The sequence below is a fragment of the Sapajus apella genome, unplaced genomic scaffold (assembly GCF_009761245.1).
Source record: "Sapajus apella isolate SASKATOON/1434 unplaced genomic scaffold, GSC_monkey_1.0 scaffold124, whole genome shotgun sequence".
NCBI lineage: Eukaryota > Metazoa > Chordata > Mammalia > Primates > Cebidae > Sapajus > Sapajus apella.
Genome location: NW_022437064.1, coordinates 4,629,363 through 4,654,489, shown reverse-complemented (window position 1 = coordinate 4,654,489; position 25,127 = coordinate 4,629,363). Strand labels below are relative to the sequence as shown.

The window sequence follows — 25,127 nt, the reverse complement described above, 5'->3', positions numbered from 1 at the left end:
CATTTTCTTCTCCTTTGAAAGGAGTCTCCAAAGCAAAGGCTTTCACTTTTCACACTCTATTTTAACTTTAAATGCCAATAAACCCCCTGGAGAAACCTCTCCTCTACAAACATGCACTCAGACAGTGATCACACCAGCTGCACTGCATCTAAACATCATGCTAGTCATACAAAGGAGGACTTTGTGCTGGCTAAGGACAAAAGAGATTTACCTTTTACTCTTTCTCTATATTCAGCGAAACTTACTGCTTAACAGATTTAATCTGGACAGGCCACAGCCACTGTGCTTTTGCCTGGTTTCTCCAAATCCATGGCCTGCACAGCTCCCCACTTACTATGTGCATAAAAGTGTGGGGAGGAATCACTTAGAAGAAAAGTATATATACATACCTTAGTCCTAAAGGTATCTTAGGGAATGGAATCCAAGTCTGTGATATATACGTACGAAACCTCCATGGATGTCACGGTGGGGAGTGGGGGTGGTAATATACTTATTAAGGAGGCAGGACTGGAAATCAGGGCTAGAGAGCTCTCTCAAAAGAAAATCACGACCTGGGCCCTACTTTTGCCAGTGCCTTTGGTACAGCTCACTGTCATGCCTATAGATAGGGTGACCTCCTGAGGGAAGGTAAAGTTTTGGCTCTCAATCTGAGAGTAGAGAGTGGGATACTTACAAACTTGAGAAGGAAAGTGTTTTCCCGTAGCGCTCCAATGCACCCTGCAAATCCCAAAATGAACATCACTCCTCCCACCACAAGGAAGAGCCAAACTGGGTCAAAGCCGCCGAGATCGGTGATGGAAGAGATGTTGGACAGAACTCCCTGGGAGCAGAAAAGAACACACAACAAGGCACCGGGACGTGGGGTCAGTTTTCCAACATGTAAGGATTATTGCATTTGTCTTTTCCCCCCGCAAAGAAAACCTTCAGAGAGCATCTGATTGTCAGGTATGTGATTAATATTCAAGAGGGGAAAGAAGGAGAGAGAAAAAGAGAAAGAGAGAGAAAACATGAGAGAAAGAGAGGGAAAGAAAGGGAGAGAAAGTGAGAGAAAGAAGAGAGGAAGGAAAGAAGGAAGGAAGAAAGGGAGGGAAGGGGAAGGGGAAAGGCGGGAGGGGGAAGGGGGAAGGCGGGAGGGGGAAGGGGGAAGGGGAAAGGCGGGAGGGGGAGGGGGGAGTACCAAGTAGTGGCCACACACTTGCTTCCCAGTACTTCCCAGTCAGCACTGATCAACATCTGAACTTGAGAGTTTTAAGTTTTAATACATTTAAAGGTTGTGGGTAGGAATATTCAGAGAAGGGTATTTTGTTTGTTCTTTTTTGTCTGTTTGTTTCTTCCTTTGAGGGGGTGTCAACTTACGAACAAGAATAGGATATCAATGACAGAATGCATATGGAGAATTAAAAACTCTTAAGCTATAAAACAAATGTAATTTTTAAAAGTCTAAGGTTTAAATAAAGTCACAGGCAAAGGGTTGAGAGACTATTAAAGCAGTTAGGGTTGAGGGTGTATTCCTTAACTTCTGGGGTGACATCACAGAAGGCAACCACACCCTTCGGGAGGCTGCATAGACCAAAGGCTTGATCCAATTTTGTGTTTCTTAGGTTTCCAAGCAGAGAACTATGAATATTTACTCCAGGGGGAAAAGTTTGCAGGAAAACACAGAAACACTCAAACCAATTCTCCACCTGTACAAATGATGCTGAGAAGAATTTGCCAGAGAAGGCAGACAAAATCCAAGCAACAGGCTGGGTGCAGTGGCTCACACCTGTAATCCCAACACTTTGGGAGGCTGAGGTGGGAGGATTGCTTGAGGTCAGGAGTTTGAGACCAGCTTGGGCAGTATACTGAGACTCTTTGTCTATAAAAATAAAATAAAAAAATCTAAGCATCAATGGTAAAGGCCCAGGGTTGTTACGAAACCAGGCTCTCCCCTGAGAACGCCTTTAACCACAGATGTTTGTACCTGAAGTTTTCATGTTATGAACCTTCTCAGCCACAAAAAGAGAAAGAAGACTTTGGGGATACATGAAAACATTCTTGGAAGATTTTAAGTTTAATTATGGGAGAAGAAACACGGTTAACTTAGCACCAGAATGAAGAGGTAGCAGTAGAAGAACTGACAGAGAGAGATGTCAGTTCCATCATAAAGAGGCATTTTCAATATCAACAAGTCTGTTCAATGAACCAAAGAAGGCTGCCCTGAGAAATATGGGATTCCCCAACAGGGATGCTAACGCCATGAACCTTTGTCAACAGCATTCTAGCAAAGATCCCCAAATTGGATGGGAAATAAGGCCTTAATGTCCTTTAAGATTCCTTTCCAGACTGTTCTATGATTTCGACCATTTTTAATGGGCTTTTTAGTTGCAGCTCACAAGTCCGAACAAAGATCAGATTGCTCCCAAACCCTCACCCAGGATCCATGGTTGTTCATAAAGAGCTCAGTGGGTAACAAAGGCAACGATCTGAGCAACCCAGCAAAGCAAGCAACAAGCTAGCAAACATACCTATGGCCGAAATATCAAAATAGTCCCTCCCCCAAAGACAAAAACGTATGATCCCAGCTGTCAGGAGATTCCTAGATCATTTGCACCCTCAGTTTAATTGGGAGGATGAAAACTGGCTTAAGAAAAACTCATTTTAATACGTACTCTCCCCGGCCTGCAGAGGCGGTTTTAATTGAGAGGCCTTCAGCTGTTTCCACGGAAACAACAATCATTTGGGGGCTTAGCTGGACTGCAGGTTCTACTTATTTAATACTAAATTCTGGCAAAGATAGAGCTGCAAACAGATACTACGGAGAGCTAGGGGGAACTAATCTCCCACAATGCATAGGAAAGACTACCAACAACTTTATTTTTAATGGATTCCGAATATACACAAGTAGTTACCAGTTGAAAACTAACTCAAATCTTTTTTTTTTCCCCTGGGGTGGAAAGAATATATCCTTTATTTATGTATTTAAATTTATTTTAAATTAAAAAAACTGAAATGGACATAAAATTTTATGTATTGTCCATGTCTTGAATATATATATTCATTATATATATATATATATGTATGTATACATAGAGTGGAATGACTAAAGCTGGCTAGTTAGCATGTGCATTACCTCACATAGTTATCATTTTTGTGCTGAGAACACTTTACATCCACTCAGCATTTTTCATGAATATATTATGAGCTATCATCACTACCTCAAATCTTGAAACACAAGAAGTGAATGTGAAAGTCAATGCCCAACGGCCAGTACTTTTCCGCTTGGGATTAGGCTTATTTACCTAGAAGGAGAGAAAAACAGACTTATTATTTCACCTGTGCAGTTTCCCAACATTCACTGAAGGACAGCAGTTTTACTGCTTTTTACTACACAGAGGATTGGGAGGCTGAGGCAGGCAGATCACGAGGTCAAGAGATGGAGACCATCCTGGCCAACATGATGAAACCCTGTCTCGACTAAAAATAGTCAGGCATGGTGATATGCGCCTGTAATCTCAACTACTTGGGAGGCTGAGGCAGGAGAATTGCTTGAACCTGGGCGGCGGAGGTTGCAGTGAGCCAAGATCACACCGCTGTACTCCAGCCTGGTGACAGAGCAAGACCCCACCTCAAAAAAAGAAAAAAAAAAAGAGGAGCTGGTCATAATCCTGGCAGCAGTGATTTGGATCACAAAAATGATGAGGCGTTCAGTCTTCTGTTGTCCTAAAGATGAGGTCTTTCTCTGGACTTTTTAATCTCCTTAAGCTCAATTTGACAGATGAGTAACAAGTGCTAGTATATGCTTGCTGAGAGTAATTATAATTAAACCTTGTAGTTGACAAGAAGCTGGAAGAAGAAAAAATCTAAGATTACAGTTAAGTCTGCCAAGTAATATAAAATAGGCACTCATATTCACGGTAAATCCTCAGGAATGTGCAAGAACATCACCAGCAGACACCTAGTCTTCTGGGAATGTGAGGGCACCCCCCTTCTTCTGGGAAGAGCACCACCTCCTCCCTCCTCCTTGCTCCTCCGTTCACTCCACGACCCCTCAGAGCTGCCAGGATCTCACATGATCCCGCTGGCCTGGTGAGGGCTGAGAAGTCTGGATTCCCTTCCTGGAGTGCCAGGAGTTAGAACAGGCACCTTTCTCTAGTGGCTAAGACTCTAAAATGTTAAACTCCAGAGCCTTGTGAAGCATGTCATGTTTCTTACCACACGGAGAAAGTCAGACTGCAATGAGAATAGAAAATCAGTGCTCAGGAAGAAACAAAGAACAAGAGTAGGGAGGGAAAATCCAGACAGCATTATAAATCCCTGGTCCAGTGGTTCCTGAGGCCTGCCCTAGAGTTATATATGTCACTCCAGGAGCCTTAGATACACTCCCTTGGTTGCTCACGCCGGTTCTTTTTGAGTCTTCATTTGCATCTGAGAAGTCCTGCACAACAGAAAAGCTTTGAATAAAGTATGCTTCAGTCCTCCATGCATGTAAACACATACACAGACATGCACATAGACTTACAGACACGCACATAGACACACACACACACACACACACACACACACACACACACACAGAGCCAAAGCTGGGAAAACATGTGGGAATAGGGAGCAAAGGGATGCACCGGGTTTTAAAAGGTTACTTTCCCCTGCCGGCTGATATTTCAAGTCAACGTGGTAATTAAGCCAGTGTAAACAGTCTTCATTCCTGTTAACTCACTATCAATTCAGCATCATCAATGAAATTAGCAGTTCTGGGGAACTTTTAGGTGCTTTGTCTATGTTACTGACAAATAACGCATAGCATGATTTAATTTCCAATTCTGCATGCAAACTTGAATGTTCAGCCCTTGAGTTTAAATACCAACTTTTAAAAACTCAAACATGGAAAAAAATCAATACACTGGGAGTCTGAGGTAGGGGGACTGCCTGAAGCCAGAAGTCTGAGACCAGCCTGAGCAATAAAACAAGACCCCATCTCTAGAAAAAATTTAAAAATAAGTCAGGTGCAGTGGTTGTGTGCCTGTAGTCCTAGTTACTTAGGAGGCTGAGGCAGAAAGATCACTTGAGCCCAGGAGTTGGAGGCTGCAGTGAGCTATGATCATGTCACTGCACGCCAGCCTGGATAACAGAGTGAAATTCTTTCTCAAAAAATAATGAAACATAAATAAGTAAATAAACGAATACAAAATGTTATTCAAGTACTCTCTTCTGTACCTAGAACTGCTGTTTATGCCAAAAGTACATACACAGAGCTTGGCATCTGTATTCCTTAGGAAGTTCTCATCCTTCTCCTACCTGAATCCTACTGGCAAAGCAAGCCCTGGGAGCTAACGATGTGAAGGGTACTAGACGATGCAGATAACATTAGAAAATATCCCCTGAAGCTGAATCCAACTGGAATGAGGATAATGAGTGAGAAGCAGAGTAGGGGCCACACATACTTATTTCCATCTGTTCTAGTCGACATCTGAAAGTGAGATTCTGAACAACAGTAGCAGAAAGAGAAAGATTCACAACAAGAGAGAGAGTCTGTACCAAGACTGTAGGTGATAAGAAAAATATACTCAAGAGGATCTATTCAGAATGCTGTGTGGGAAGAATCCCTATACGTGTATCTTATTACACATTAAGATTATATTAGTAAGAACTGATATAAATGAATATATTCATAAGAATTCTTCATATGCAGACTATATGCTTTGTCAGTATTCTTAGGATCCTTAATCTTCTCTTCTCCTCTCAAGTCTGCAGCTGCTGCAGCAGCAAAGGCAAAAAACAAATTGACCATAACATAAAGTGCTGCTATAGAGACAAGATGAATACCAGTCCATTTAAAAAGTTGAAAGAAAAAAATATATTCAACAAATTGGCCGTTTTGCAAATTAGCATTTGGACAACTAGCTCTGGGCATATCCATTTGGAGCCTTTAAAGATGATTCTGGAATAGAAGATTTCCATTATCCACTAGGTACTAGACAGCATCTCTCATAACTTAGCGAATAGACCAGTATATGTTTAAGAAGAAATAAGATACATCAGTGGTCCATGTCTGAGGCAATAGCGTTATTAACAGAAGTTTAGAGAGCCACAAGCAACAATGTATCCATTTGTACCCATCAAGGTACAAGGGAGACCCTTACTATTTCATCCACTTAGACTAGCCTGCTCTAGAGGGGCAGAGAGAGCATTCCAGAGCCAATGAGGCTCACCTCCAATATCCCCTGGGATCTAAAAATCCAAAACTCAGAGAGTGGGGTAGCCTGGACGATGAGGGGAGACAGACAGACAGACAGACACACAGACTAGCTTGTCTTGAATCCCAATCCTAAGCCAAACTGAGGCTTAGGCAAATGGGGTAGCCTGCTTAAGATCACACTTACTACCTGTGTCTGTGAGTACTTACTCATCCGCTGAAGCCTCAATTTCTCTATCTGTGAAAATGGTACCCTATGTCCTAAGGTTATTATGAAGATCACGGAAACAATCCAAGTAAATCCAAACACGATGTGAAGTGCTTGGAACATAATAAGAATTCAGTAAAAGTGTATTGCTATCATCACTGTTGCCACTATTATATTAATAATATAATTATTAGAACAAGAGGAAGACACCAGACACTGTAGAAATACCCAGGAGGAGTGTCTCACCCAACTGCACTGAAGAAGAATCTGTTTTGCTCTGGGTACTTGCCTTGCCTGACCCCCTCTAAGGAAAGCTATAGCCACACCTGATGATCATGCCTAGCAGAGGTGACAGTCACTGACTTGTTAATCAGATCTTCTTTTGGGGGGAACTGGAAATAATCTAAGATACAGAGAGAAAAGGCAGAGGGGGGAAGCCATGAGGACGCTGAAGCCAGGAGTTGGCAGGAGCCATGAGTGGGCGGAAGCTTAAGATACTGTGAAGTGGGGCAGCAGAGAAGAGAGCAGGGAGGAGTCAGTGACTGCGGTGAGACAGCAGCGGTGTTGCCACGATGGTGGCACATGGATCCAGGAGCAAGGACGCCTCTGTTGCTGGGGCGCTAACGGGCATACTGACAACCAGAGTCACCACTCTGGAGTGACCTTCCATTGGCTGAATTAGGTTCTACCTCCATTAGATCTGGCTGTTCAGTGGTTTGATGAACATAGTATGTCTCAGTAAGAATGTGAAAAAGCAGCCAAAACCTTCCCCCTCCTCATTAGTGCCTTATTCATTCAGCTGTCTCTGGAATTTTAGCAGCTTCTTCCCCATGCTTCTGCAATAAAGGAATGTGTTCTGAATAACTATTTCTTCTTGAAAGAGGTTTCTACACACACACAGAAACAAGAAGGCAAACAAAACTCCAGAAGGGCTCTACACCAATAAACTTCAGGAGTGTCTGTGGTTTTTTTCATCACCAGCACAGAGCAGCCTCTGTGTGCCACCTGGCAAGCTGCAATTTCTTCTCTCAACCCACACAGAAAAGAAATACAAAAATAGCATTAATAAACCCCAAGGTCTGGGACTCTTCTGCTTTTGCATATATAAGCACATTTCTTCCAACTGCTGGATAAGAAAGAGAGAGACAGGCCTATGAAATGTGTATCCAGAGCTGGGCCAGATGGACCCCTTTGAGATTTATGAGACTGGCTCTCGATTCGCCCACCCCTCCATAAACCAGATCCTACTGACAACAATGTTCTTAGAGTAAGAGTTAAAGAAACATTTCCCTAGCGAGAAAGGGTAACAAGGAATGACATTTCAAAGAAAATACTGCTACTCGGAGAGAGGCGGTCCTGGAGAGTCAGAAATGAGGTTCTAAATGGTATACACAGGAAGACTAAGTAGAGACCACAGGGCTACAAAGGAACCTGCCCCTATAAAAACTTGTCAAAGATGCTCAGCCACTCTGTAAAACTCCAAACACCCATCTATCTAAGGAACTGCTGCAGAGGCCAGGGGGAAGACCAGGAATGAGAAGAAAGCTTGTCAGGCCCTGAACGGTGCAGGGAGATGTAAGGGAGCCTGAGCAGCTTAGTTCATGCCTAGCAAAGAGATGCAAGGATAAAGGACGACTGGCTGCTTCAAAGGTGCATGGCACCTACCCATTTTTTCTTGTCACAAAAGGTCATCAGTGAGACTCAAGTAATCCTTTTTTTGCAGATTAAAAAGTGGTCATGACCTGCCTTTGAAGGGAGGAGGGGAAGAAGGAGGGGTAGTCATCTTTTAGGTCTCCATAAAACCCTGCAATCAAGTAGCTGCTGTTGGGGAGGCCAGTGGTGCCAGGTTCCATCAGCTGGCACTGCTCACAGGCAGGGAGATCACCATCCCTACACACTCTGGTGGGGGTGACTGCCCCATCAACATAGAAATAGCCACATGCAAAAGAGAAGCCTTTCAGAAATCACCCGCATTCTCAGCCATTCACAGATATTTTCAGTGACATTCAGAAGGTCAGGGACATACCTAGAAACATTCCAGCCTAGGTGTAAAGTTTCAGTTGAAAGATTTAATAGAGGCTCTGGTGTGGACTGACTGTTTATGTCTTCCCCAAACTCACATTTTGATGCCCCAAGCCCCAGTGTGGTAGTATTTTGAGATGGCGCCTTTGAGAAGTAATTAGGTTTGGAAGATGTCATGAGGGTGGGACCCCCATGATGAGATTGTCTTTTTAAGAAAAGGAAGAGGCTGGGCTTGGTGACTCACGCCTGTAATCCCGGCACTTTGGGAGGCCGAAGTGGGCGGATCACTTGAGGTCAGGAATTCAAGACCAGCCTGGCCAACCTGGTGAAACCCGTCTCTACTAAAAATACAAAAATTAGCCGGGCATGTTGGTGGGCGCCTATAATCCCAGCTACTTGGGAGGCTGAGGCAGGAAAATCACTTGAACCTGGGAGTGGAGGTTGCAGTAAGCCAAGATTGCGCCATTGCACTCCAGCCTGGGTGACAGAGCGACTCCATCTCAAAAAAAAAGAAAAAAAAATACAAAAATTAGCTGGGCATGGCGGCATGTACCTGTAGTCCCAGCTACTCAGTAGGCTGAGGCAGGAGAAGCACTTGAACTGGGGAGGCAGAGGTTGCAGTGAGCCAAGCTCGTGCCATTGCACTCCAGCCTGGGTAACAGAGCAAGACTCCATCTCAAAAAAAAAAGGAGCCAGGCGCGGTGGCTCACGCCTGTAATCCCAGCACTTTGGGAGACTGAGGCAGATGGATCACGAGGTCAAGAGATTGAGGCCATCCTGGTCAACATGGTGAAACCCCGTCTCTACTAAAAATACAAAACATTAGCTGGGTGTGGTGGTGCATGCCTGTAGTCCCAGCTACTCGGGAGGCTGAGGCAGGAGAATTGCCTGAACCCAGGAGGCAGAGGCTGCGGTGAGCCGAGACCGCGCCATTGCACTCCAGCCTGGGTAACAAGAGCGAAACTCTGTCTCAAAAAAAGGAAAAAAAAGAGAAAAGGAAGAGACCAGAGCCCTCCCTTTCTCACTCTGCCATGCCAGCACACAGCAAAAAGGCGGCTGCAAACCGAGAGCCCTCGCCAGTAACTGAACCTGTCAGCACCTTGATCTTGGACTTCCAGCCTGCCGAGCTGTGAGAAATAAATGTTTGTTATTTAAGCCACCCAAGTCTATAGTATTTTGTTATAGGAGCCTGAGCTAAAACCCGCTCTGATCATGGTGCCCCAAAACTCAAGTGAAAAAAGGCGAAGTCTTCAGTAGCACTAGTCCTAGAAAACGAAAAGAAAAAAGAAAGAAAAAAGGTGAAGTCCAGACTAATGGCAGGAGATCCTCTATTCTGGGACTGCAAAGATATGTGACTCATTCATTTATTGAGCGAATACTTTCATGAGGATCACCTGTGAGCTGCTAGGTATGTTAGTCAAGGGTATGTCCAGTAAAACATAAAGTGACACCCTCAGGGGCTGAGTCTAGAGGGGACGTGGTTAAGGACAGTGTGCTGGGCAGAGGCACAAGCAGTGGGTGTCATGGGGGTCCATGGGGAGGGGCAGAAGGTCCTATCAGCAAGAGGCGGAGACAAAGTGACAAGATCTGGCCTATTGGGGCCTCTACATGACAAGTGGTGAGAGAAGATGAAGAGGCTGGTTGGGCGAGGCTGGGTTTGTATCTGCCGGCGTTTGTGGCAGAGGAAGCTCCAGGCCATTTCTGTACTTAGAAGCCCGCTCAGGTGGCAGTCAGGTGCTGTGGAAGTAGCTGGCAGGCTCTGGGGTGATCCAGGTCACCCTGAATAAGAGCAGCTAAAGGCCTGAAGAAAAGCGGCACCAAAACAGCTACACGGCTCGGCAGTGACTCCAGCCAGGCAGTGGGTTACCTGGGTTCTTTCACCCTCACGAGAAACCAGCCAGGCTGGCACTCTTACACGTTAGGAGACAGACACAGAAAGGAAGTGACAGAGCAGGGGTCTGAACAGGGGCGCCTGGCCCCACGGCAGGGGTCGCATCACTCCCTGTGCTCTCCTGCTGGAAGACGGGGTCACAGCGGGCAAGAGGATTCCTATTTCTAACTTCATACCATACACGTGTTTCCAAAATTTTAAGAAAAATACACAATATGATGTTATAACATTCTTGCCTCTGATTTCACTGATCACTATCTGAAAGCCAAAGTGAGTAGGAAACAAGACCTCCCCTCCTCAGCCCACCTCCGCCACTGCTGGCAAAGGACGTCTTTCTTTTGTGTGCCTCGGTGAACTCTGACAGGGACAAAGGGGTCAGAAGCAGGGCTGAGAGGGGAAGTGAGGTTTCTCTGGAGAAAGCGGTTGCTGTGCTGTGACACCACTCCCTTGGGCCTAGGGGTGGGGTGTGGACAGCCTCTTTCTCACCCTAAACCTCAGGAGGCGTTCCAAGGCACTACAGTTGACCTGCACAGCCATTAGGGACTGACTCTGCCTAGGAAGGGCCTGTGGGCTGCAGGCTGCCTCCCGCCCGGGCAACCTAGAGAGAAGGGCCAGCCACTGCTCTGGGATCAGAGGCAGGCGAAGACAGGCACAGGCTGTTCTAGGGGAACTGACCTCACTGCCAGATGAGTATGTCCCGGAGAAAACACGAGGGCAGCACAGACGAGGGGGCCTGGAGTCATCCTGGACGCTGTCAGATAGGGCTGCCTGCAGATGTGGGAACTGACCTCAGAAGGCAGAGCTCAGAGGTACACTGGCTGAGAAAGGTGGCCAGGTCCGAGCAGGGCTGCCAGACGGTCACCCACAATCGAGACAGCCACCAAGCTCAAGGAAACCACTAGGCACAGGCACTCAGCAGGGGAGCTTCACAAAGACCAGGACATCCTCCCCTTTAACTTCTGCCAGGTGCAGAGAGCACAGCCCACCCCAGCTTCTGCCTGGGCAGGCAGCGGGCAGAGTCATCTGGGAAGGGTCCAGGGCCAGCAGGAGGATGCAGAGGGCAAAGGCCCACATCTCCTTCCCTCCTCAGGGGCCAAGGCAGATGGGAGGGCAGAGAGAACATGTTAATGCAAAGTGAGGTTTGGGGTTTTATTATCCAGCCCTGTCTCATCACTGGGCCTGGATCTGTGCCTCCAAGTGAGAGGAGGACTGTGATCTCTGAGAGTGAACAACAAAGTCATTGAATTTTTCATCCAACTGAATTTTCATCCCTGAGAAATCCCACGGAATACAGTTTAAAGGGGAATACACAGAGAAACATGAAATTTTCGTCCCACATACTTCACGTGTATGTGAAATATACTGATTAGAGCACATCGGATCACATAGCTTCCAGGTACTGACCACAGCTGTTTGGTTTCCAGCTCTTTAGATCCAACAGAGAACTTGAGGGAATCATTGGGATAACTGAGGAAGGGAATCGCAATCTACATTTCAGTCTAGAAAATCGCCTTCACAAAAGTATTCTCAGCATCTCAGAAATGTCTCCTTACAGAAGTTTCAATGCTAAGAAAGCCATTGTTTCTGTTCAAATCATCTGGGTAACCATTTTCCCCTACTGCCTCCCTCTGGCTACGGAAACTGGCCTATACTGCTATGACTTGCCTGAATCACTGAATCTCACTGAATTTTCCTCCCTGGGCAAATAGGGGAAGTTTTTCCAAGGTGAATCTCCTGTATAATTGTGACAGGAAGAACCAGAGGTTTCTGCAATGAAACCTAAAATCACAGACAGTGGGCAGGGGAGAACCCCCCCAGGAAAAAGAATCAGCATCCACAGCAAAGCCAAGGAAAACAGCAATACAGGAGCTAGAGCTCCTAATTCCCCCTCCCTACTGGGATCAGCACTAGGCACCAGCTCCTTCCTTCCAACCACCCCTAGAGAACCCAGCCTCGTGAGTGCAATGGAGGATGACAGGGGACTGGCCAGAAGACTGGGAGGGAGAGGGCCAGACTTGCAGCTTAACATCTTGGTGCCTCGGTTTCCCCACCATGAAACAGAATGTCATTCTCTTAAAGTTAACCCGAGGGGATCCAGAGGTCAGGGAAGTGCAAATGCAGCTCCTTTATAAAAAGCGATTTTTTTCCTGTGTAGCATTTTAGAATGCATAAAGCTCTTTTTGCATATTCTCATTGGCTGAGTCACCGACAGCTTCTGGGCATCCATTGTACAGGAGGCACTGCGCTAGGAATTGAGCATAAAAGAGCAAAGACAGTCTCCTGTCCTCAACTTTCCAGGCCAGACAAGCCAGGCCTAGGTATCCTCTCTGTTTAGTGGGCTAGGTGCTGCATTAGGGGAGGCAGGGGCAGAATGGGAACATTAAATTCACACTAAGGATCAGGGAAAGGCATTTTTTCCTCCTCTGGAAAGCTGAGTCCTCCTGCACCCTCAATACCCTTACTTCTAATTTTGAGTGAGTGATCACTCTCCCTCTTGCCCCCACTTAAGAATTAAGTAATGAGCACAAGAGTTGGGCAAAACGGAAAGGGAATGGCACCCCTAATTTTTCCATGAAATGAGATAATCATATATAAATTTCCACCTTTACAACGGAAGTCATTTTTTTCTTTTCTGATATAGACAATATATGTATTTCATGTTTCTAACCCCATATTATTCTCAAATCAGACTTCAAAAACCACATGTATGTACCTCCTTTTATTCTGTAAGAATTGCTAATATAGTATGCTTACTGGAGATGTGAGGCAATTACTGACTTCTATAACTCCACGATATAGCCAGTTTTAAAGAATGCTGTCATTGCTCATTTGCTCATTCATTCTTTCATAAGCAATACCTCTTGAGTACTTGCTATGTGCCATCTAACGTTCTAGGGCCTGGAGTTCAGCAGTAAACAAAAAGTCCAGGCAATAGACTTGTTAGTGCCTGAGTGATGAGTCCCACGAGGAGGAAAAACACAAGAAAGGGGAAGAAAGGGCTGGGTCGAAGGTGACATTTGAGAAGAAACCAGGAAGTAAAAGACAGCACCAATGTGGTTTTCTGGGGAAGAGCATGCCGGGCAGGGGCAAGTGCAAAGGCCCTGGGGTGGTGGGAGGATGTTTGGGATGCAGGAGGAATAGTGAGTTGGTAAGCAGGACCACAGAACACTGTGAGGAAGGACACAGCATGAAAGCAAGGGTCACACAGGCCATGGATACCATAGATGGCTCTGAGTGAGAAAATAAGCTCACTGGAGGGCTAGGAACAGAGAAGTAACAGGATCTGTCTTACATTTCCAAAGGATCACTCCAGCTGCTGCATGGGGACAGGCTTAGGGTGAGGGTTAGGGTGCAAGAGCAGAGGGAGGGAGATAAATGGAAGGCTTCCGCACAAATGCATGCAAGATGTGTTGGCCACTTGGACCAGGTTATAAGAGCGGAGGTGGTGGAAGAAATCAGATTTTTCAATATAGTTTCAAAGTAGAGCTGACAGTATTTGCTGATGGGCTGAATATGGTACACGAAGAAAAGAAAGCAGGGTGTTGGGAATAAGCGAGTAGAAGAATGGAGTTGTTTCTTGACTGCATTTGGGAAGAGCAGGTTGGGAGGGCATGGGAATCAGGCATGCTGTTTTGAATGTGTTAAGTTTCAGAAGCCCACTAGGTATTTAAGTGTGGATGCTGGGTAGGCTACTGGCTGTGCAAGTCTAGAATTCAGATGAGGTTGGAAGCAAAAATATTAATTGGAAGTCATCAGTGACAGATGGTGTGTAAAGCCCCAGGTCTAGATGAGATTTCTTAAGATGAGTGAAGGCTCAGACTGAGCCTTGGGCAATCCAACATTTCAGGGTCAGGGAAATGAGGTGGAACTAGCAAACACATGTGAGAAGGCACCACCCGTGAGGTATGGAAACCAGGAGAGTGTGATATCCTGGAAGCCAAGTGGGAAAAACGTTTCTAGAATTGAGGAGTGATGCATCATGCTTTGCTTTGCAGATAAAGGTTCCCAAGTACCAGGATGAGAAAATGTTGTGCTTTGGGTCCCAGCATAGGTTCCATAAGACAGTGCTAGGTTCAGTTAAGTGCCTAGGCCAGTTAATCAGTGGAAAAGTGGAAGATACCATCTATCTACAAAGACAAGATGCAGAAATATAGTCTGATGCAATGACAAGTAGATGGATTAGAAACTGCTTGACTGATGACACCCAAGGGCACACCTAAGTGAATGAGTGTCAACCCCAAAGGAAATTTCTAGTGACATGTCATTGGGCTCTGTCCTTGGCCTGCTCAACAGCATATCACTGGCTTTTATCAATGATAACTAAACTTGACTGCAGTCACAACAATCTAGGAGGCTTGTTAAAATAGAGCATCCCAGTGTCTACCCTGGACCTACTGAGTCAGAATTTTTCCGGGTGGCATGGTGGGGCAAAAGGAGAGTCTGACTTAGCAGAAGGAATAAAGGGAGGAGGCTGATCAAAATGTACAGCTGAAACCAAGCTGGGCAGAAAGGGGAAGAAGCTAAAGGAAGGTCTTAAGGGGTCTCAGCAGGTGGAGAGGTGGGCTGAAATACCACTGTCATTGTGGAATCCTGCAGCTGCCTCTGAAAATCAGCCATAGGTGAGTTGTATGGGATAACCAGTTGGATGTGCAACCAACTTGGGACTCTCAGTGAGCTGCAGATACAATGATCTACAGAGGATCCCAAGCTGCACTGATGAGAGGAGAAAGGATGCAATCCAACCATACTCTCTACAGCCCACAAAGCTTCCTCTACCTGGTGCAGAAGACACCAGAGCTGGGCCAGATGAGCACCAACAAAATGGACAAGGGACTCCAGCCCGCATCCTGCGAGGACCACCTAGAGAGCAGCAGATGTTTAGCTTGGAAACTCAGAAGAAACCAGGCCCTCACCCTACATACCTCCTGGGTTAACATGTGGAAGGACTTATTCTGTGGGATCCAACAGGGTAGATCCAGAATCAGAGAGTGAGAACTAGTGGGACATGATTCTAATTTGGTGGAAGGAAGGTCTTTCCAACAGGAAGGGCAGAAATGGTGAGTCCTTTGCTGTGGGAACCATTAAACGCATATATACCCCTAAGTAGCATTTAATGCAATGTATTATTTTATGTATATACACATACGTTTCCTACAACTGGGTAAACTCCATGAGGACTGAAACTAGATCACTTCATCCACATTTCCCTACAATTCAGCACAAGCGCAGCCCATGCTATGTGCTCAATAAATGTTGTTTGAATGAATGAGTTGACTGTGACTGGGTGTTTCAAGGGTGTTGTGGAGGTAATTCAAGTCACATAATTGTTAATGTTCCTTTCAAACAGCAGATCCTACGATCTCTGAACAACTGCACATAAATCAGCTTCCCCTGGAGACACAGTTATCCTTTGTATCTTTACAGTTGATTTGAAACTCAGACAAAATGAATTCTTGAAATTATTATGTCTAGTGTGGAACTGCAACATTAGCCCTGGGTTTAAAACTCAAACTGATACTAAGTATGAGGGGTAACAATTTTTGCTTCCAATGCTTCTATATTTCATATAAATATGTTGAAAGTTCTATCTGCTAAGAAAATTTGTTTCTTCCACTAGAAATCTCATCCTTGCAGCCACAATCCAGTTTGGGGATTTACCCTCCAGGCCTCTTATAAGTAAATGTCACACATCTGGGTCTGGGGGATGTAGTGCTTCATGGGCTGGTGGTGTCAGCTCAGCGGGTGCACAGTGTCCACTACACTGTCTCACTCAGCAGAGGCCTGGCCCAACTCAGAAATTAACCCAAAGGGCTTTGAGATCTGCAGTTACCGAGGAGATTAACGCACTTCACATGCTCCTCAAGAGACCACAAAACAAAACCAATTCTCTGGTCCATGGATCAAAGCCTGAAACTCCTAAAATTTGAGGTCGCTTTCAAAGCCACCTTTGTGCTCTTGCCCCATGTAAGAGTGGACAGCCTATGGTCATGGTTCCAGGGGAGGGAGCCCTGTCTCCAGTGGGCATCTGCCTTACAGCAGACACTGTACGGAGTGTGGTCTCATTTAATCTTCACAACAATCCTGTAAGGTGAGAATAGCATACCAATTGCACAAACAAGGAAACAGCATCTTGGAGAAGTTAACTCCGTTGGCCAACATCACACAGATGAGATGGTAAATGGAGGAGCCAGTATTTGAACTCAAGTCTGTTTAGCCCTGTGTTAGTCAGCTAGGGCTGCTATAACCATTATCATAGAGTGGGTGACTTAAACAATAAACATCTACTTCTCATAGTTCTGGACACTGGGAAGTCCCTGATCAAGGTGCCAGCAGATTCCGTGTCTAGTAAGGGCTTTCTTCCTGGTTATGTCCTTACCTGGCAGAGAGAGAAATACTCTTCCTTGTCTCTTCTGTTATCAGAAGGGCATTAATAATCCTATTCATAATGGCTCCGCCCTCATGACCTAATTACCTCCCCCAAAGCATCACCTCCAAATATCATCACATTGGGATGAGGGCCTCATTCGGCATATTAATTTGGCAGGGTGGGGAGACACAAACATTCAGCCCATAGCAAAGCTGCAAAGCTGTGTTCTTTTCCCAACCAGCAACCAGAGTGATCTTAAAACAAAAGTTGGGCCAGGCACAATGACTCATGCCGGTAATCCCAGCACTTTGGGAGGCCTAGGCAGGTGGATCCTGAGGTCAGGAGTTGGAGACCAGCCTGGCCAACATAGTGAAACCCCGTCTCTACTAAAAATACAAAAAATTAGCCAGGCGTGGTGGTGCGCACCTGTAGTCCCAGCTACTCAGGAGACTGAGGCAGGAGAATCACATGAACCCAGGAGGCGGAGGTTGCAGTGAGCTGAGATCACGCCACTGCACTCTAGCCCAAGTGACAGGGTGAGACTCCGTCTCAAAAAAAAAAAAAAAAAAAAGTCCTCTCAGAATACTCCCTTATCAAAATGCTCATGTGGCTTCCTCTTGTACCTAGAATACGTCCAAAATTCTGCAGGACTCTGCCCAGTCTGGCCTCTACCTGGTAACACACCCTACCTCTCCTTATCCTCGTTCTCTCCCTTCCAGGCCTACTGGCCTTCTTGCTGTTCCCTGGAATCACCAGAGTCCCTGCCTCAGGGCCATTGCACTCACTATTCTCTCTTCCTGGAATGCTCTTCCCCCAATACCCAGCAGATCCTTCTTAGTTCATCCCGGTCTCTACTGCAATGCCACCTCCTCAGAGAGGCTGTCTGCAACTACTTCATCTAAAAGAGACGCCTTTTCCCACCACTCTCTAACTTGATGTTTCCTGCGACCACTCACCAGTACCTGGACAAACACTTGGCCAGCACTGCTTCTCGTTAGTGACCCACTAGAATGTAAGCCCCATGAGGCAGGGACTCTGTACCCCTCACTGTCGTATTCCCCACACTCAGGCCCCAGACACATGGCCAGCACTCACCACACTGGGCTGGTACATGGCTAAAACCCACTTTACCCTCCACTGCCTCTACTTGCTCCCAGCGCATGGAGTTCTGCTACATAGAGCTGGGTGACCTTGGCCAGGTTAACTTTGGATCTCAAGAGAAATCTTCTATTGGCTGATGGTGGCTCTGACAAAAAAAGGAACTGCTATTTCATCCCTCCCTGAAGAGCCTCACCCCCTTGCTCTGATATCTGTATGACACTGCCAGTTTTAGACGTTTGCGATTTTATCAGAGAAGAGACATTTGAGGCAACTGATGAAACAAAAGGATAATTATATTTCATAAAGAGAAAATTAAAAAAACTTCAAAACGACCAACTGCTGTTTATTGCTAGAACAGACAATTAGTTCATTTGCTGCCTTCCAGCACTTTTTCAAAGCAGATAGAAATGGACGCTTATTAAAGGAGTTATAAAAAGCTGTGTTATCTGGCATCTGACCAACTTCTGAGATTCCAGAAATCTCCAAGCTCACAATAGTTTGAGGCAAAAGTTAATCATAATCCAAGACAAGACCAACTGATATTCAATGTAAAAGTTTCTGGAGATGAAATTATCTCTGTCTTGGGAACTTAATTTGTCTCACCTCATACATAATCACTGCCCTGCCTCAAAATTCCAGGAAGCCTCAGTTACTCTGGTTGCCAAAAAGTGGTTCATTTTCCATAAAACCTTTTACATTCTGTAGAAGCATTTTGTAAATAAATAGAGGAGGGTTCATTTTCAAAACTCAGGATTTGCTTTGCGTTTTGCTTTATATGGTCTGCCTGAACATTGCTTCAGTTGTGGAAATGGCTACTGGCCTCTGAGGGGCTTTTGTTCACTGGACCTTCCTAGTTTTTCTCTCTTTTCTTAATGCATTTACCACCTCAAAGGAACTCTCAGCGTCAGGCCAGGGTCAGGCTAGAGGGTGAAATACCTACGAGATCAAAGAATGGTCTTCTGGGAAAATTTAAGTTAAATTTTAGTCTATGGCCACTTTTAAACAGTCTGTACATCCCCTTGTCCTTACAAGGTGGGAGATAAGAAAGCTTTTGTGTACAGCCAGATACAAGGATAGATAAAATGCTGCAAATGATTTCACTTGCAAAGAAGGAAGGAAAAAGGAGGGGGGGATTTATATTCATCGTTGAATTCCAGTGGTGGCCTCAGTAGGGGGAGTTGTAGAGAAAACAGCAGAAACCTCCCAGAACACTGTATCTTCACTGTCAAATAGATTACTCTGTATTTCCAGATTTTCCTTTTATTATACTGTATTTGATCATAAACTGAATATTTTTTAATAATTGCGACCAGCATCCAAATGTCCCCATTATTTACATTAATGATGAGTGTATTTGATACTCAAACATGAATTTATATCCCACTTCCTTCACTCCACATGCTAACAGTTTATCACATAACACTCACACTAAAAAAAAATGGTTTTTTTTTGGCTTATCTGCCAAAGGGTTAAAAAAAAAAAGGCAGAAGAGAAAAAAGGCTACAGATGGTTTAGTTATATTTATAATCATTACTGGAATTCTTGTACAGAAAGTATCCCATAGGAACATTGATCTTTGGCTAACTGATCAAATTCCAAGGTACCTTCTCTGTTGAGCACTTGCATTGTTACGTCAGTAATTATTTCGATGCAGTGATCAATTTAGGCACAATTCCTAGAGTCCTTGAGAATACAACATTAATCTTCCACCAACACTTTTTCTTGTTAAAGAGCCACGTTTATACTCTGTGGTTGTCAAAGAGAAAGGGGAATAATTCATAATATGATGTGCAGCCTCTAATAACCACGATCTGTGCATTTGCATGATATTCAACTTACTTTTTCATTCCATGCCCACAGTCCAATTCCAAGAAACGTTATTCCCAAAAACTGAAAAAGAAAGAAAGCAGCGTAACTATGAGGCAAAATGCCGCTAATAAAAAGAAGAAAGTTTTAGATCAATTCTTTTGTTGCTTTACCTGGGTGAGAAACAGCTTTTCCTAAAATGTGAGCACTCACCTTTACCAGGAAAATAAATACCATAATCCCCCTGCTTAAAATTTTTACAGCATTAAGAAGGGCTGGAGACACACAATTGCTTAGAAGTCATTCAGATTATGAATAATAATAATTAGGTACAATCCTGAGTACAATGAAATTATCAATAATGTTTAATATGCTGCCTTTTAGGGTAGAGGAGGAAGCAGATTCCCCACGGATCTGAGGCCTGCGGTCACTAGAAATGGATAAGCAGAGGCATGAATTTAGAGGATCTGGGATCTTCTCTTCAGCACGGAGCCATTACAAATGCGTCAGGTCAGCGAGGGGCACGTAGGGTCTCCAATGTCCCTCCACAACTCTTGCTCATGCCTTCGAAAGTTAACACGAATCTTATCAATGTAACCCAAAGAAAATTCCTAAGTTCTGTTTTCAGAAAGTTCAGTTGTGTAAATTTTAGTTCAGAGGACCTCCCACCACCCTTCTTGGTTTCCATTCAGTTCCACAACTGCATGCATTACGCGGGGTACACAACACTCGGGACTGAGTTACACATTTAGCCCCAAGGCAGAAGCACATCTCACCGTTCTGTCACGTAGCTGTGCTGAGGAATTGGGGGATGACAGAGGGGAACAGGTGATAACCAGGAGGGCTTTCCATTTTACTTTTTTGTTTTGTTTCGTTTCGTTTTTGAGATGGGGTTTTACTTTGTTGCACAGGCTGGAATGCAGTCATTCGATCACAGTTCACTGCAGCCTCAACCACCCCGGCTTAAGCGATCCTCCTGCCTCAGCCTCCTGTGTAGCTGGGATCATAGGCACATGCCACCAGGCCTGGCTCATTTTTTAATTATTTGTAGACACAAGGTCTCTCTATATTGCCCAGGCTAGTCTCACACTCCTGGGCTCAAGTAATCCTCCCGCTTGGCCTCTCAAAATACTGGGATTACAGGTGTGAGCCACCACTCCCAGACTAGGGCTTTCCATTTTAATTAATTCTCTCTGTATTCCATCTGCTATAAAATACACATATTTTCCCCATATTTTAACACATCTAAAATTGGGATGTATCTTAAAATCCATGGTATCTTATCATTTGTTTTCCCCCCTTGATATAGAAAATAACGATGTGTTTCGTAACTGGGGTGACACAGACTTGATGACACATTGTACAGGGCTGTCCACCCACTAAGAACTCAACGATCAGGACTGGGAGTCACTGGGCATGAGTAAAGACATAGCTTATTCCTCATCTTTATTATCAACAGCAATTCTGAATTTCCTTTCCAAACACGGAAAAGAGACAAGCAGTTTCAGTCTGATGGCAGCATACTGTTTATTTTTCTAACATCTTAGGTTAATAAGGGGAAAGTGGTCCACTGAGAGGGGTACACAGAGAAAAACGAGTGAGGATGGCTATTTTTTATAGCTCCAGGGAAATCTGAGACCTGCCCACTGAGTGAGGGCTTCACCACTCTCAGCAGGGAGTTCCTGATAGTTTGTAAGCAATGGCTAAGAACTCTGAATGGGACTCAGACAGATGGCAGGAGCAGAAGGAAAAGGGGACCGACAAAAGACCATCAGCTACTCCGAAAACATGGTGGTGTTTTTAAAAGCAGATCTTCCCGAAGGACACTCATCTGACATTGAAGCCGGACAATACGCAATACATTCTGAGGCCTATACAGAAAAGCATGTCTGATTTGGCAATAACCAAAGACCCCTTTCTTCCTACCCCTTGCTCTCATGGGGGCTGCTTGGAAAGTGTTCAGAAAGATTTCTCGTTTCAATATCCCAACAGAAAAACCGTGCTGAGCCCTGGTCAGAGTGCTATTTCATTTTATATTTCAGATCGAAAACAACAAGTGAATCCCCGAATGACTCAAAGGTACTTGGGACGCTGTAAAACAAAAATAAAACAGTTCAGCGTGTTACTCTCACATTTATAGGTGCTGGGCAAAAGAGAACCACTGACAAGTGAGTGTACCGACTCCCATCAGACCTAGGAGGCATGGGAGCACAGAGTTAAGGCTTTGACTTCAACACATTGACATCAAACCCAACCCACTGGAACTTCCAGTGCCAAAGCTCCTCACAGACAAATGTTTGGTTATTTTCCCTGATGCAGTATTCACTGTCCCTCCTGCTGCTGATGGGGTGGACATGTTCCTGCCATTTGTTTTTATTACTTGCCAGGCGTTGTGCTTAGCGCTTTGTGTGCAACGTCTCTTTTAAACTTCACAACAATTTTACTCTGAAATAGGCACTATTATTATCCCCTTTTTAGGAAAGAGGAAAATGAGGCTTAGAGAGTTGAAATAACTTGCTCAGAGGCACACAGCTTCTAAGTAGAGAAGCAGAAACTTGAGCAAGAGAAATACATGTTCTCACAAGTCCTGATAAATTCCACTTTGCCCCCATGATTCAAAAAGTTGTGGCATTCAGGCTGGAATTACATGACACATCATCAGCACATCATATATTCCTCCCCCAGCAAGCAAAGGGGTGTGCAAAAGGCAGAGACAAAAACGTTGCCTTCACATAAGAATTGGCTGTGGAACTGAAAATTTCCCACTTTGGTGTCAGCAATGGAATCAAGCAGAAGAACAGAGAAATTCCATGGTGGGGGTCCACATTCTTTTTTTTTTTTTGGAGACGAAGTCTCGCTCGTCCCTCCTAGGCTGGAGTGCAATGGCACGATCTCAGCTCACTGCAACCTCCGCTTCCCATGTTCAAGTGATTCTCCTGCCTCAGCCTCCCAAGTAACTGGAATTACAGGCGCCTGTCACCACGCACAGCTAATTTTTGTATTTTTAGTAGAGATAAAGTTTCACCATGTTGGCCAGGCTGGTCTGGAACTCCTGACCTCAGGTGATCTGCCCGCCTCGGCCTCCCAAAGTTCTGGAATTACAGGCGTGAACCACCGCGCCTGGCCCACGGTCTCCTTTTTAAATAAAGTTTTCCTCTCTCTTCTTAGCACTTTGTGATGTTTTTCTTTCACGAGCCATATAAATAGCTTGGAAACCAATGGTTTTCCATAAAGAGGAGAGAGAAAAAAAGTAGGGATTTAAAGAATACTCACAGACAATTTCTGTTATAATCTTGCTCCCATATTTTCTGCTTTGACTATGACTTTCCAAACAAGGGTTTAAGAATTGGGGGAGAAAAGAACACAAGGGAAACACTCAATACCTAAGCAGGCAAGTGGTGCAAGCCTGGGCCTCAACTTGATGCATACCTTCAGTGCTACATCACTAGCAAATGTCCTCCCAATTACTCTCAGACCATATGTTTTGTTTTAAAATCAAGTTGTTCCAGTTCCAAATAATTAAACAGAGAAGAGCCAAAAAACAGAGACAGGCACGCAATACTTGAGGCACATTCAGTTTCCCCTTCCCACCTCCCAAAGAAAAGATGACCATAAACCACCACACTGACCTCACTCTGAAACCCAGGGAGGCCCGCTTGCAGGAAACAGTGAAGAACTCTTAAAGTCAACCCTTTATTCTTTTGAAATAGGAAAAAAAAAACATTTCTGAGGCATCTTATCTGAGGCATCTTCCCACATGGCAAAATACACAAATGTGCAGTACAAATGTTTGTCAACCCAAATTTTGATGTTTTAAAATACATAACAATAATTTTGCCAACATTTGTTGAATGCTAAGTATGGCTAAACTACAGCCACGTGTTACTTAAAAAAGGGAGTACGTTCTGAGAAATGTGTAGTCATGCAAACATCATACAGTGTACCGACACAAGCCCAGATGGTCCAGCCTACCACACACCAAGGCTCTGTGGTATAGCCTATTGCTCCTACGCTACAAACCTATACTGCATGTTCCTGTACTGAATACTGTAGGCAACTGTAATACAATGGTAAGTGTCAGGCATCCAAACACATCTAAACATGGAAAAGACAGAGTAAGAACACAGTATGCCAATCTGATGAGACCACCTTTGCACATGCAGTCTCCTGTAAACTGAAACATCATTACGTGGCACATGACTGCCGCTTCACACGGAGCTGTGCTGGTGAGTATAAAGTGCATGCTGAATTTTGAAAACAATATGAATAAAAAGAATGTAAAATATCTCATTAATATGTGTTTTATTATTGACTGCATGTTGAGGTGATAACATTTTGGATATACTGGGTCAAATAAGACATATTAAAATTAATTTCATTTTACCTTTAAAAGATAGCTATGGAAAATGTAAACTACGTATGTGGTTTGCATTATATTTTTATAGAATACTGTTGGTACAAAGTATCCCACAACAATATCCCAGGCACTAGTTATTGTTCTAATCCCCATTTTATAGATAAGGAAACTGAGGCTTAGAAATTTTAAGGCTGGGTGCAGTGGTTCATGCCTGTAATTCCAGCACTTTTGGAGGCTGAGGCAGGTGGATCACAAGGTTACAAGATCTAGACCATCTTGGGCAACATGGTGAAACCCCGTCTCTACTAAAAATACAAAAATTAGCTGGGCATGGTGACACACACCTGTAGTTCCAGCTACTCAGGAGGCTGAGACAGGAGAATTGTTTGAACCCAGGATGTGGAGGTTGCAGTGAGCCGTGATCGTGCCACTGCACTCTAGCCTGGAGAAAGAGCGAGACCCCGTCTCTTGCTAATTTTTGTATTTTTAGTATACATTCGGTAAAAAAAGAAAAAAAAAGAAAAAAATTTAAGAATTTCTCCCAAGATCACAAAGGTGCCTGAGCTGCATTGCTCAGAAAATCTGAGTCCTTAGCCCAAGACCAAAACTATTATATTTTCCTAATACGCACAGAATATTTGTCCATAGAGAAAGAGAACTGTAATGAAACTCATGCCCTAAGACTGTAAATTACTCTTTTAATTTCTAGGTATCAATGGTATGTTTTCCCACCTGGAAGTGAGAATGGTTGTCGGGCAGGCTGATGCAGCCTTCCAGCATAGCAGAACCATAACCAGCAGAGCCGACCCTCAGGAACAGCTGGACAGGAAAATGGTCTCAGGATGCGATGAGGGTGATCAGTTATCTCTGGACCACTTTTCTCTGAGCTCTACAAGAGGAAGATCCCTTCCTTCATATCTGGCAGTTTTCATCCTTGCTAAACCTCTAACATTTTGAAATTGGTCCAGCACCTTATTCTAACTGGCATAAAAATGTATACTTCAAGAAGCCACTCATCCATTCATTTAGAAACTGCAACAAATATTCTTGAGTTTCTATTTTGTACTAGACACTACTTTTCTCTTGGGATAAATGAAAATAAGAAAACACAAACAGTTCCTGCCTCCAATGAGCATACAGTCCAGTAATAGAGAGAGAGAGAGAGAGAGAGAGAGAGAGAGAGAGAGAGAGAGAGAGAGA

General features: G+C 44.5%; 1 protein-coding gene across 5 annotated transcripts in view; it reads right to left on the bottom strand.

Moving 5' to 3' along the window:
• TSPAN5 (tetraspanin 5) overlaps window positions 1-25,127 on the bottom strand; it is a 185,774-nt gene that overhangs the window by 14,735 nt on the left and 145,912 nt on the right. For 3 of the 5 annotated variants that reach the window (XM_032261565.1, XM_032261568.1, XM_032261567.1), the window contains exons 2-3: window positions 19,604-19,654; window positions 674-820 (exon numbers count right to left, since the gene is read on the bottom strand). In XM_032261565.1, coding sequence (XP_032117456.1) covers window positions 674-820; window positions 19,604-19,654 — 198 coding nt within the window. Of the gene's footprint in view, window positions 1-673; window positions 821-19,603; window positions 19,655-21,702; window positions 21,809-25,127 lie in introns of those variants that run through there. The other 2 variants (XM_032261566.1, XM_032261569.1) reach the window with 2 other exon arrangements.